Source organism: Molossus molossus, unplaced genomic scaffold, assembly GCF_014108415.1.
Source record: "Molossus molossus isolate mMolMol1 unplaced genomic scaffold, mMolMol1.p scaffold_m16_p_21, whole genome shotgun sequence".
NCBI classification, from domain to species: Eukaryota; Metazoa; Chordata; class Mammalia; order Chiroptera; family Molossidae; genus Molossus; species Molossus molossus.
In genome coordinates this window covers 42,463,337-42,476,367 of record NW_023425357.1, presented here as the reverse complement: position 1 = coordinate 42,476,367, position 13,031 = coordinate 42,463,337, and the positions used below count along the sequence as shown (strand labels likewise).

Here is a 13,031-nt window from a genome sequence, read left to right as displayed (position 1 = left end):
TGCCTGCCTCAGTTTTTCCATCCATAAAATGGACCACGACAGTGGTATTTGGCTTCCACCCTGGTGTGTCGTCATGACTATGTGATTTAATCATGCAAAGCACTTAAAACAGTGGACATTGACCCATGCTGGGGTGCTCCTCCCTGCCAACCAACATCCAGCCTCTGAGATCCACACCCCAGGCAGCTTCACTGTGCCTGGGTGAGAGAGGTCCTCTGGCCTTGGGGGCTGTGAGCCTTCTGCTCAGCCCGCCTAGACCAGCTGGCTCTGTGGTGGGGACAGTGGCTCATAGACAAACTGGTTTCCCTGTGGCTGGCTGCCCAGAGATGACTGGGTGGAGCAGGTTCCTGGTTACCACCTGGCCCCGTGCCGGGCCACTGCCTTGGGGAAGCTGCTGAGGGCAGGGAGGCCCGGGGCTCCTTTCTGTGTCCTGGGCTGCCCACGCCCCCGCACATGCCTAGTCCTCTTCCTTATGGCCCTTTCCACCCGGATGCTCTCCTTGACCTGAGGTGATGCTGTTCCCTTTCTGGGCCTCAGTTTCCCCATCTGTCCCTATGACATTGGGCTGGATCATTTTTTTCGCAAACATTTACTGTACCAAGCCCCTGTTTACCAGGCTCCAGGCTAGGCTCTGGAGATGTATTAATGAACAAGGTCCCCCAGGAGATGGGGCTTTAAGGGGTAAAGGTTGATGTAGGAGAAATACCCACCAAGACCAGATGAGAGCTTGTCAGACCCAGACAGGGCCCTGGGTCCCCCCACGAAGCCAGCATTCTCTATTCCTCGGCCCCTCTGTCCTTTGTTTATTGCCCACAGAGGAGCTAGGGCCCCAGACCACAGCGAAGGGCATGTGCCAGGAGGGAGCTGACCAAGCCGAAGGGCAGAGAGGAGGCCCTTTGAACCCTAGCAGTCCTGGTCCAGCCGCCCGGCAGGTTCCGGTTTGAGAGCCATTGTATCCTGAGCGGGGACCTCACTTCGAGGAGCTGGCTGAGCCTTCGTTCCTTGGCAACATCCTGAGGAATCTGGCTCCTTGCCTTTGCCCTCCCACCGCCTGCCTGCAGGGGGGCCGGGAGGCGGAGGCTGGGGGAGCCTCATTATAAACATCAGCTCAGTGGGCTGCGAGCGGCTCCGCAGCCTGGCCGCCTGGCGTCACCTTGCCTGGAACCCGCCGTCAGCATGGCTGCTCACCCGCTCTCCTGGCTGCTCCGCGTCGCCGCCCTCTGCCATCTAACCGCGCTGCTGGCCGGTGAGTGGGGCGGACATGGCCTGAGCAGGGTGGGGAAGCCCCCAAGCCCACTTCTGCCCCGCAGGCAGACCCTTCCTGGGTAAGGCTAAGGTCCGTGGCAGCCCCCTCCTGAGCCATATGCCACCGGGATTCGGAGGCTGCCCCTCCCAAGGGAAAGATTTGGCTCAGTGAGCAAGGTGGCTACTGCATGGAGTGCAGGAAGGTGGTTTGGGAGACACGAGGGTGCCAGGTGGGGTGTCAGGAGGCGATGGGGGGGCTGAGAGCAGCTGGATGTCGTTTCTGCTGGGTAGGAGCATTGGTGGGACTCAGGGTTAATATGTAACCCAAAGTCCTGACTCCTGAGTCAGCCTGGGGCCAAACTAGGCCACAGTTGGTTGGGGCTTTCTCCTGCCGTGATTTCAAAGCCATCCCAGGAGTAGGGACCCCAGGACCAATGGAGGTCAAGGTCATTGCCGCTCACAGAGTGGGTTCATCACTGTTGCTCTGGTCTGTGGCCCCAACCTCCCTACCCGTCTCCCCCATGGTACTGTCTTCCTTCTCCAAGCAGAGCTTAGAAAATGTTTGTACCAGTCACTTGCTTTCTGGAGCCTGGGACCGGGTAGGGCATGATATATCCATCCCACCTGCCATGAGTTAGATGGACACCCAAGGCTTTCAGAAACTGGCCTGAGGACGCAGAGACTGCAGGTAGGGCAGAAGGTGGGCGGATGCAAGACGGAGCACGGCCTCTGAGAACCCCTGTTCTCAGGGAGGGTCCAGGCCATCCCTCCCGCAGGTTGAAATACAGTGGGTCTGGGAGAATGAGAAACAGTCTTCAGCTTCCAGATACCTCCATGGAGCAAGCTCCCCCGCCCGAGTCCTTCTGTGTGGGGAAAACCCACCACTGGGCAGGGAGGAGGTGGGTGAGGCCAAGTGCTGCTGGCTTTCTGCTTCCTGCTTCCTGGGCTTGAAACCTGAGGCCTGAAGTGTGGGGAGATGAGCACTGGGAGAGGAGGGTCACATGGAGGTGCTTTGTGAGGACCCGGAATGGGGTCTTGCCTTCTTTGGTCTCAGCTACTGCGCATTTAGATAGAGGTCTTGCCTTCTGTGTCGTGAGCCTCCAATGCCTAGGAGGGCATTTTGGAAGTGGGAGGAGGAGGAAATTATTTATACTGAGCCAGGGGTGGCAGGGGGGGATCCTAGGCTAGGTTGGAGAGTGGATTCTGGGGAGACCTTGGATGTTCTGTCTAGCAGCCTAAGGCTTCAGGACCATCAGATTCTTGTCCTAATCTTGGTCACTGACTTTGATGGGAGATACTTGCATTATTTCAACCTTTCTGAGCCTCTGTTTCTCCTCCTGTGAAAATGGGCATTTAGGCAGGCCCACCTTAGAAATCCTTACCCAGGATGACATTTGTGGCTCTGAGCGGCCCCCTGGGAGCCCCTGCAGGTCTAGGGGGTGGTCCACAGGCCAGAGAGGCCCCAAGGGAGGCTGGGGGCTTCCTGGCTGCTGCTCTGCTGGTGCAAGGCAGCTGCATCAGTTCCAGATGTGGGTTTCGTGGGGCTGTGTCAGGCAGGAGGCTTCTCCGTTTTATATAACAAACCTGCAGATACAAGTCAGAGAGAGATTTTCTCCCCAGGCACTGACGCATTCACTCCCACTCCAGCCCCAGCAAGAAAGAAAAAAAAATCTGCTTTAAGCTGCTGTAGTCTGCCCCTGCTTAGTATGGGGGTGGATGGGGAAGGCAGGGAAGGATACATTCAGGGTGTCAGATCCAGGCCCCCACAGAATTTAAATAAAAATGCCTCTATTTCTCTCTTGGTAAGGTTTTCTACGTCACAAAATGCTTCTGTGTGCGTTTTGTTGATTCATTCAACAAATACTTGTTGGACACTGACTGTGTGCCAGGCACTGTTCCTGGTGCTGAGACCGGATCAATGAATAATAAAACTGCCCAAGATCCCAGCCCTCCAGGTGTGAACATAGATTGGTGAAGACAAACAACACACAAAATAAATCAGTAAACAATTTGATCTGTTAAAAGAAAAACGGTCTGATTTTAAAAGGGGGAGTGGGGAGGTGTTGAAATTTTAAGTAAGGGGTCAGGGAAACCTCCCAGAGAGGGGCCACGGAGGAGGCCAGGGAGGGGCCATGTGGATATCTACAGGACAGTGGTTCTCAATGGAGGCTTTGCCCTCCAGGGAGTATTTGGCAATTTCTGGAGATATTTTTGTTTGTTACAAATGTCCCACCATTTTTGGATGGGGGGTGCTCAGCATCTAGAGGGTAGAAGCCAGGGATGCTGCCAAACGTCCTACAGTGCACAGGATAGCCCCCCGACAAAGAACTAGCTGGCCCCAAATATCAGGGGTGTTTGCTTTGAGGAAACCTGCTCTAAGGGTTCAGATATTGGAAAAGCTTTGTTCTCACAACCACCCTGTGAAGCAGGTATGATGGTGCCCATTTCACAGGTAAGGATTCAAGGCTCTGTAAGCCTGAGTGACTCATCCAGGACACGCATTGGCTCAAGCCCTCTCTCTATCACTTCACTCAGAGACCCAGAACATTCCTGTCTCTTCCTGTCTGTAAGCCTCTTAGTAGTCCTTACGGACCAGCCTTAGAGACACACCCTCCAGGAAGCCTCCTTGATCACTTGCAGCAGGAAGTGGTCTCTCTCTCATGTAAATCCCAGTATAGTTGCAATATATTTTGGAACATGGTGTTTCTACCTGGCGTTTAAAGTAGCCTGAAAAAGTGGGGTGCCTAGGGCCTGGGAGGACAACTAGATCTGCCTAAGCAGTTGTGTAGCCTTGGACATGTCATTTAACCTCTCTGATTCTCAGCTTCTGCATCTGTAAAATGGGGATAACAATACTCCCTTTGCAGGGATATTGAGAATTAATGACAGCAGATGTATGTGTGCTGAGCACAGACTCTAACACATAGTAGGTGTTCAAATAAGGAATGCTCTGATACTTTGTGGGTGTGTTTTAGCTGTCCTTCAGGCTGGTAGCCTTCTGAAGGCAGAGACAGGCCTTGTTCTTTGTGCTATTCCCTGCAAGATGGAAAGTTAGCATTTGTTGTTTGACTGAGTAAACACATTGACCTCATAGCATTTATTGGGATTGAGGTTATCTCTCCAAGCTCAGCACCAGCACCTGTGGGAGAAAGAGTTCAGGGTTAAGGACAAGAGGACCTGGATCTTTGTAGATATTCAAAAGTAATTCCAACAAGTGTTGGCTGAATCAGGACATGGATGGATGGATGGATGGATGGATGGATGGATGGATGGATGGATGGATAATTAGATGGATGGATGGTTGGATGGATGGATAATTGGATGGATGGATGGATGGACAGACGGATGAAGGATAGGTGAGCAGGCTGGTGAGGGATGGATAGGTGGATAAATGAGAATAGTTGGAGGATGAGTTGCAGAGGGACAGGTGGTAGGTGGGCGAGTGGGGGATGAGTAAATGGATGGATGGGAATGAGTAGGAATGGGTGGGAGGTAGACATGTGGGTGGATGTGGAATGGGTGGAGGATTGACAGGAGGGGGGAAGATAAACGGATGGATGGATGGATGGATGGATGAACGGATGGATAGGTGGGTGGAGGGATAAGTAGACAGACATTATTTCATTTAGTGAACATTTATTGAGTATCCACTTTGTGCTGGAAAACATTATGACACCAAGACAGACAAGTCCTGGCCCTCCTGAAACTCACGTGAGAAATAATAAGTGACTGGCTGGATGGGGGCACTATTTCCATCTACAGGAAAGAAAATTTCAGTTGCAAGAAGAAAATATCCCCAGGTTAGTTATACAACCTTCCCTGGGCAGTACTGGGCCTGGCCACGGGCATTCAAGCACTGTGGTAGAGGGTGGGGCCTTTGGGGACAGGCTGACTTTGTGGCTCCTTAAAGCCCCAGAGGCAGGCAGTGGCCTTCCTCATCCTGGAAAGTTGAGTCCAGAGGGCAAACTGACCTTACCTGGCTTATCCTTCCCGCCCACAGCTGCCCGCTGTCTCCAGGTCACCAGGGGCACCTTTTCTCTGGGGCTTTTTCCAGGAAGACACCTGCCAGACCAGTCCAGGGAGCTGTCTCCTGGCTCTACTCAACAGAAATTGGGGAGGCTGCAGCTGAATGATTCCAAGGTCCTACTTAGGGAGAAGGAGGCAGACAAGGCACAAGGGGACTTTCCTAAGAGAGAAAGGCAGCCCGTGACTCAGGGAGCAGCTGCTGGGAGCTTCCCTCCGCCCCCACCCCAGTGAATGTTCGCATGTCCACATGCAAGAAATCTGTGCATGACATGTGTGTTTTGGTGGAGCCCAGGAACCGGCTGGGCCTCTAAGGCCCTGCAGAGCTAGATAAGGTCAGTGTGCTCTCTTCACTCCACTTTTGTGGAAGTCCTGGCCTCTGGATTTTTGCAAAACCTTCCAGAGTCTTGCTTCTGCTGCATATAATCTTGACCCAGAACTGAAACTCCGTCTCTTCCTCATTTTTTACATACCCCTGCCCAGCTTACACCAAGCAGAGGAAATTTTACTGAGGATTTGAGGGGAAGGGTAGGAGGGAATACAGTGCAAACCACTTCAAATGTTTTAGATAAAAAGATTTGTTCAAGTGCCTGTTCAGTCACCCTCATTTTGCCATGGGTTTCTCTCTGACTCCATATGGTAGCCAGCCATCTGCAGACCCCTGTCCTCCACTCTGTTCCCACCCCATGGACCTCCTTCCTCTGGCTCCCCAGCTTGTCCTGGGATCTTCAAACAGCTGATCCAAAGAGTTTCTCTTAGCAACTTTGCCCAAACTCAGCCTGGCTCTTAATGACAGAACAAGAATGGTCTACTCAGCAGACCCCCCACATACTGTTCCATTTACTTACACAATTAAACATTATTTGTTCTATTATCTGCTACATGTGCCTGGTTGTATGTATGCCTTTGTGTATTTGTGTGTGCATGTGTGTGTTTATGCCATGTGTGTGGTGTGTGCATGTATGTACCTGTCATAGGTGGCACACGAGATGTGGATGGCAAAAGATGAGGGTGTGCCTCCGAAGTTGTGGAAACCCATGAATATGGACAGCTTGAGACGGAGGGATGGGGTGTGTGTGTGGAGGGGTGATAGCTGAGCAGGTGACTTACTGGAGTAAAGGCAGCAGGAGCGGGGGATGGGCAGCACACAGGATCAGAAGCATGATGGGAGCTAGGCCTGGTAGGAGAGCCTTGTTGGCTGTGTGAACGCAGGCAGATCCCTGACGCTCTCAGATTTGTTTCTTCTATTTACAACAGACCAACTATAGCAACTTAATACTTAAAATTAAACACGTCCTACGTGCCAAGCAATAAGAGCTTTATAAGTATTTACCTCACAACCCTGTGAGGTAAATACTATCATTGTTCCTATTTTACAGGTGGGGAAACTGGGTGTGGTTTTTTTTGGCCTGGGATGGGATGGGTGGGGTCTAGCGCCTTGAAAGCCAGGTGTGCGGGGCATTGGTTCTTGGGTGGTATGGCTGGGACAAACTGTCATGGGGCTGGGAGGCCAGATGCTCCTGTCCAGTCCTGCTGACCGGGGGCCTCTGTGGGCTCAGGACAGCACCATGGTGTGAACAAATGCAGCATCATATGCAACCAAATGACCTCGGAGATCTCCGTGAAAGTTCTAATGAGCTATCAACGAAATCAAGCATCTTGCCGCAAACCCGCCATCATGTAGGTACTGCCCTCTCCACCTCTGCATCCCTGTCAGGCCCTTGGGATAGTCCTAGACCTCTGCCAGTGCATGTCCACATCCCCCCCACCCCCACCCAGACTCCTGGCCCAGAGCCTCAGCAAACGCTCTCCTGCTTCTGGCCTGCTGGCCCCTTGTTGACCTTAATATATACGTGGAATGTAAGTTGGGGAGCAGCTTCTTGCATGGCCTGTGGCCAGGAGCAGCCACAGAGGAGAGTCATTCCTTCTGGGCCAAAGAGTGTTCCCTGCACCTCTGGAGCTGCTGGATTTCATGGGGGGGGGGGGGGGGCGGTAAAGCATGGTGGTCTCAAAGTGCAGGCTCCAAAATGCAACAGATGTGGTGCAAATCCTGGCGTTGCCACTTAGACGTGTGGCCCTGGTCACATTGCCTGTCTCTAAAATGGGTAGTTAAGAGGATGAAAGGAGACAATTTAACTAGAATGCTTGGCAGGGTGCCGAGATGATAAGCAAGGTCGAGACTGGCATCTTCATTTGACAGACAAGGAAACAGGATCTCTATGAGACTGAGCAGGGGCCCAGCCAAGCCAGCTCCCCCATGGCTGTGGCGGCCCCTGGTCATCTTGGCTACTTGCTCCTCTGGGGTCCCTCTTGTGTACTGCCCAATCACCCAGCCTGGAGGCCTTTTTCCAGAACTGACCTTTGGACCCTAAAGCTGCTCAGCCAGCCAGAGTCCTGGCAGCAAGAAGTGCCAGTGGGCCTTTGAGGTGCAGGCTTAGCCAAAGGAAATCATGCACTTCCTGTCAACTCCCCATCAACTACAGTAGCTGCAAGAGGAGCAAGTGTGTTTCTGCCCGCCAGGGAGGGGATCTGAGCCAGGGGCCGCATTGGCACCTGTGGGGCCTACAGGATCGCGTGTGCTCCCTGGACTGCTGTGGCTTCCAGCATCCTGGAGCCGGGAGCATTCATGTTACCTCTGTAAGCCTTGATTTCCTCATCTGCAAAATGGGGATGAGCACAGTAACACCTTGCAGGAGGCGTGAGAGCACGAAATAGGCAAAATGCCTGGCACAGGCCATGGCATGGAGCAAGGGCCCCGGTCAGCTCTGAGCTGTGGTTTTGGCTGCGGGCCAACCACACACAGCTTCAGAGGAAGCTCAAGATTTGGGTGGCACTCGGGGTCCCAATGAGGCCACCATGTGCATGACTGTAGCTCACGAGGTGTCCTTTCAACCCAAGGACACACACTACGAGAGAAGGTAGAGGTCCAGAGGGCAGCCCATAACAGAGAGGGGAGACAACACTGTGACATGAGTCTTTTCCAGAGTGAGGAGGTCCCCCCAGGGAGCTTGCCAGTCACACCCCTGGCAGCAGAGAACACCTGTGACCTCCCCTCCCAATCAAGACTCACAGCCCAACATTGTACAACTTAAACTTACATAATGTTTTATATTCAGTTACAGCTCAATAAAGCTGAGAAAACAAATAAATAAATGAATGAATGAATAAATAAATAAATAGGGGATAAGAAAAGACTCAGAGCCCAGAGCCTCTGCCTTAATGGCAACAACAATATTAGGAAAATTGTTATTATTTTCAGCTATTTCTGCTCTCCTGTTCTGAGCCAGGTGCTTTACATAATTTTCATGTTTTACAATAACACAGAAGCAGAGTGACCAACTTGTCTCGGTTTGCCCAGACTTTTACAAAAAGGCCTGCATCTCAAGAATCCCCAGTAGTTCTGGGTCGGTCAGTCACCCTACAGTAAGACACCCTAGGTACCTTTTTAAAAAAATTTTTTTATTCCTCACCTGAGGATATTTTTCTACTTATTATCAGATAAAGTGGGAGGGAGGGAGAGAGAGAGGCAGAGAGAAACATCGATGTGATAGAGCCACATCGACTGGGATGAACCAAAACCGAGGCACATGCCCTTGACTGGAATCGAACCTGCGACTCATTGGTCCGTGGACCGACGTTCTAACCACTTAGCAACCGACCAGGGCGAAAGTAGGTGTCTTATCTCCACTTCTCAGGCAAGGACAGAAGTCCCAGAGGCTGAGTTACCCTAGCTAACCTCACAGCTAGTAAGTGGGGAGGCCAGGATTTCCACCTGCATCTGTTCACCTGCTGAGCATCGGCATGGTAACCCTACTCCGTGTCATCTGGGCATCACTGGGTCCCTATCTTCCTTCCTTGTAGCTTGAAGACCATCAAGAACAGAACCTTCTGTGCTGACCCAGAGGCGAAGTGGGTCCAGGAAGCCATGGAGTACCTGGACCGCAAGGCCATGCCCAGGGGTAGCACATTTGAGAAGCAGATCGGCGCCACTACTGCCCGGACGACCTGGGGCACGGACAGCGCTGCGGTCCCAGAGCTCAGCGCTGCAGGGGAGAGCAGTAGCTGGGAGGCACCGGGGGCCTTGGGGACTTCCCTGGAGCTGCCTACAGAAGTGACTGGTTCCTGGGGGACCAGGTCCCCCACTGCTTCAAAGACTCCAAATGGAGGGCCTTCCGCTGGGCCCGAGGAAACTGAGCTTTTCAGTACTGCTGCTGCCACCACGGCCACATCCTGGCAGAGTTCTGCTCACCAGCTTGGGTTGGACCTCCCGGCTGAGGGAAAGGCTTCTGAAGCCCCCTCCACCCCACCCCCCTCCACCCAGACCACCTCCACCCAGGCCCCCTCCACCCAGACCCTCCCCACCCAGAACCTCTCCACCCAGGCCCCCTCCACCCCACCCCCCTCCACCCAGGCCCCCTCCACCCAGACCCCCTCCACCCAGACCACCTCCACCCAGGCCCCCTCCACCCAGGCCCCCTCCACCCAGACCCCCTCCACCCACCAGATCCTCCCCACCCAGGCCCCCTCCACTCAGGCCCCCATCTCTTTACACACAGCCCCAGAAGGCAGCATTGGGCCTGAAGGGCAACCTGTGTGGACCCACAGACAGGATCCCATGCTGGACAACCCTCTAGGGTTCAGGGAGCAGGGTCCCATTTCGGCTCACACGGATGCTTTCATGGGGCCTGGCAGCATGCCTCAAGTCTCCGTGGTCCCTGTTTCCTCTGAAGGGGCCCCCAGCAGGGAGCCAGTGGCCTCAGGCAGTTGGGCCCCCAAGGCCGAAGACCCCCAGAGGCTGGACACCCTCATCACTCCTATCCCCGACTCCCAGGTGGCCACCCGGAGGCAGGCGGTGGGGCTGTTGGCCTTTCTGGGCCTCCTCTTCTGCCTGGGGGTGGCCATGTTCGCCTATCAGAGCCTACAGGGCTGTCCCCGAAACATGGCGGGGGAAATGGTGGAAGGGCTTCGCTATGTGCCCCGAAGCTGTGGCAGTAACTCGTATGTCCTCGTGCCAGTGTGAGCTGCCCTCCTGCCTGTGTCCAGAGGTCCCACTCAAACAACTGCCCAGGGTCCCCCATCCTCACTCCTACTCTCACCCAAGGGCTTGACCCGAGCTGGGATGATCAAAGCAGGGAGGCAGGATCCTCCAGGTACGACTGTCCCCAGTTCCTGGGCAGATCTCGGGAGACCCCCTTACCATCTTTGACCAACTGAGACAGAGTGGGTAGCCTCTGCAATCTATGCCAATGCCCCCAAGTCAGAAACTCTCCTCTGCTGCTGGCTGGTAAGAGGTTCCCTTTAACACCATCCCGGCCCCAGTGAACAATTATTTATTGACTGCTCAGTCCCCCTGGCCATGACTCCATGTAGGTACCACTGTCCACCCACCTCACAAATGAGCCTCAGGCCAGGCCCTTCTGCCCACTCCCTCCAACCTCATTGTGTCTTGGTCCCTCTGCAGTTGCCTGTCACCCTGGCCACCTGCGGTGCTACCACCACCCCTACGCCCAGTCCCTGTCCCCTGTACAGATCGCACGCCCTAGCCAGGACCTGTCTTTTCTTGCATGAGGCAGATGTGGTGTTTGCTGGTACTGCTCTCAGCGAAGGCTCTGCCCTCGGGCGCCTTGGGAACGGGTGGTGGAGTCACCCAGTGGGTTTGATGTGTTCCCTCCTCCCCTGTGCTGTGCAGTGAAGGAACATTGACTCTGAGTTGTGAAGCCTGGGGCGCTAGTCCCAGCTCCACCGTCACCCTGACAAGGCATCCATCCCTCTGGCTTCCCATCTGTGAAAAGAAAGAAGGACAGCAAATACGTGGCAATAGCCTGTACCATTTTCCCCAGACCCTGGGTACAGAGAGCACCTTAGCCAGATTCTACCAACCAACGAGGCTGGCACATCTGTGGGCCCTGTGGCCAGGAGGCCCTGATAGCCCAGTCCTGCCCTGTTGGAGGGTCAGCACCGTGGGCCCCCAGGATAGAGGCTGGTCTGGGATACTTTTGGAGCAGAGACCAATTTAAGAATTCTCTGTATCCACTAGACACTGAGACAGCCCGGGTGACATGTGACAGGCTGAAGGAGGGGGGGAGGCCTTCCGGCTTGGGGAAGGATCCAGGGAGAAGCTGTGGGGGGCAGTCACACTCCGTGTTAGGGACTTGGGTCCAGCAACTGTTCTTCCTACCTGCAGCCTGGGTTCTCCACCCACCTCTGGCTCCCAGGAAACACTGTTCTCTGCACACTATCTTCTCCCCTCACCTTTGCCCCCATGGCAGGCAGGGCCAGGAGTGCCCTTGAGCTCAGAACCACTGCTGACATCCAAGGTTCCGTGCTTACTTCTGGAAGGAGCTCTGCCCTGTGGGGAGGGACCTGTGGGGGAAGGGAAGTTGTGGGCATAAGTCAAGGGATTCCTTTTGGCTGCTGAAGACTCAGGCAGGCTTAGGTGAGGCTGAAGGCTGACTGGTGGGCCAGCACCCCCCAGTCAGAGCTGGGCCTGTAGGCCTCACCCCTCAGGGTCCCTGGTGGCAGTTCCCCACCTCCCTCTGATTGTCCCCAAAGGTGACCTTTGCCCTCCACCTGGGAAACCTCCATGGGCTGGGCTCTCTCCAGGTACAGGTGACATACTCCTTTACAGATGGATGCTGGAGGTCTACAGAAAGAGGACTGGGCCCTCCTATACCCCCTGCTGGGCATGATACCCCCTGCTTGGGCCTGGCTTGAGTTGGGGGGCATTTTGAGGGGGACAAACAGGTCTGAATACACTTTTTTTGGCTCTTCCCGGCTGGGAGCCTTCAAGGCGTGGGGCACCCGTGATGGGGCTCCCCTCCTCTGTCAGAAAGCAGCTGGGGCAGCTGGTCCCCTCTCCAGGGACTTGGACAAAACAGTTCGGGGAGGACTTTAGAAGAAGGTTGATCCTTTTGCTTTTCCAACCCTATCACCAATGTCTGTGCCATTTTGTATTTTACTAATAAAATTAAAAAGTCTTGTGAAACAAATAAAGGTGACTTTTCTAAGGGGTGGAGGACTTCGAGCCTCAGGGGGGAGGCAACAAGACTCCCCGAGTCGGCCCTGGAAGCCCCTGTCTCCAGTCCCCAGGGGACAGAGTGGCAGGTCCTTTTACAGTCAGCAGGGGCAGGGGCCCTGGGGATGGGTGAGGAGGGTTGAGCCCCTGGCCTGGCTCTGCTCTGCCCAGCCCTGTGATGTTGGGCAGTGCCTTCACCTGCCTGCACCTGTGAGGCCTCTTCTGGTGGATTCCATCCCTGGTAGGTATCAGAATTCCTTCGGAAGCAACCCCCTGCCACCCTGCCACATGTCTACTGATCCATCAGCTTGATGACCTGGTGACTCATGGGAGCAAACAAGTCCACATTTTCCTCTTTGTTGTCTTGACTCATTTCTGGTCCAGATAAGATTGAAGAGAGATTGCTTCTCAAGGGTCTTGGCTATTCATAGACATGACCCAAGTACAACATCCTGATGGCCCCCAAGCCCTTCGGTGTCCTGGCATAAGAGCTGCTGGGAGCTGCTGAGCGGGTGGGAACCGCGCCCGGCGCCGCGTCGACAGCCTGTTGCTACAGCCCTTCCTGGGTTCTAGGAGCGCGGTTCTGCACCGCGTGGCCTCTGCGAATACGTTCGTCTTACAACCAACGGCTTGTAGTAGTTTAATGAACAGCTCTCTCTTTCTTTATTAGTTCATTCAATATCAGAATGTCTTACAATTAATGGTATCTTAGATCCCTTGTCTACATGATGTTTTGTTTGTTTTTTAA

At 54.2% G+C, this 13,031-nt stretch overlaps 1 protein-coding gene across 1 annotated transcript; it reads left to right on the top strand.

Annotated features, from left to right (window-relative positions):
* The first annotated feature begins 1,136 nt into the window (after positions 1 to 1,136).
* CX3CL1 (C-X3-C motif chemokine ligand 1) lies at positions 1,137 to 12,205 on the top strand. Its single transcript, XM_036275186.1, has 4 exons — positions 1,137 to 1,246; positions 6,828 to 6,948; positions 9,130 to 9,559; positions 9,635 to 12,205. Exons 1-4 carry the CDS (start codon positions 1,177 to 1,179, stop codon positions 10,286 to 10,288), a joined length of 1,275 nt encoding a protein of 424 aa, XP_036131079.1. The 5' UTR covers positions 1,137 to 1,176; the 3' UTR covers positions 10,289 to 12,205.
* The last annotated feature ends 826 nt before the right edge of the window (positions 12,206 to 13,031 follow it).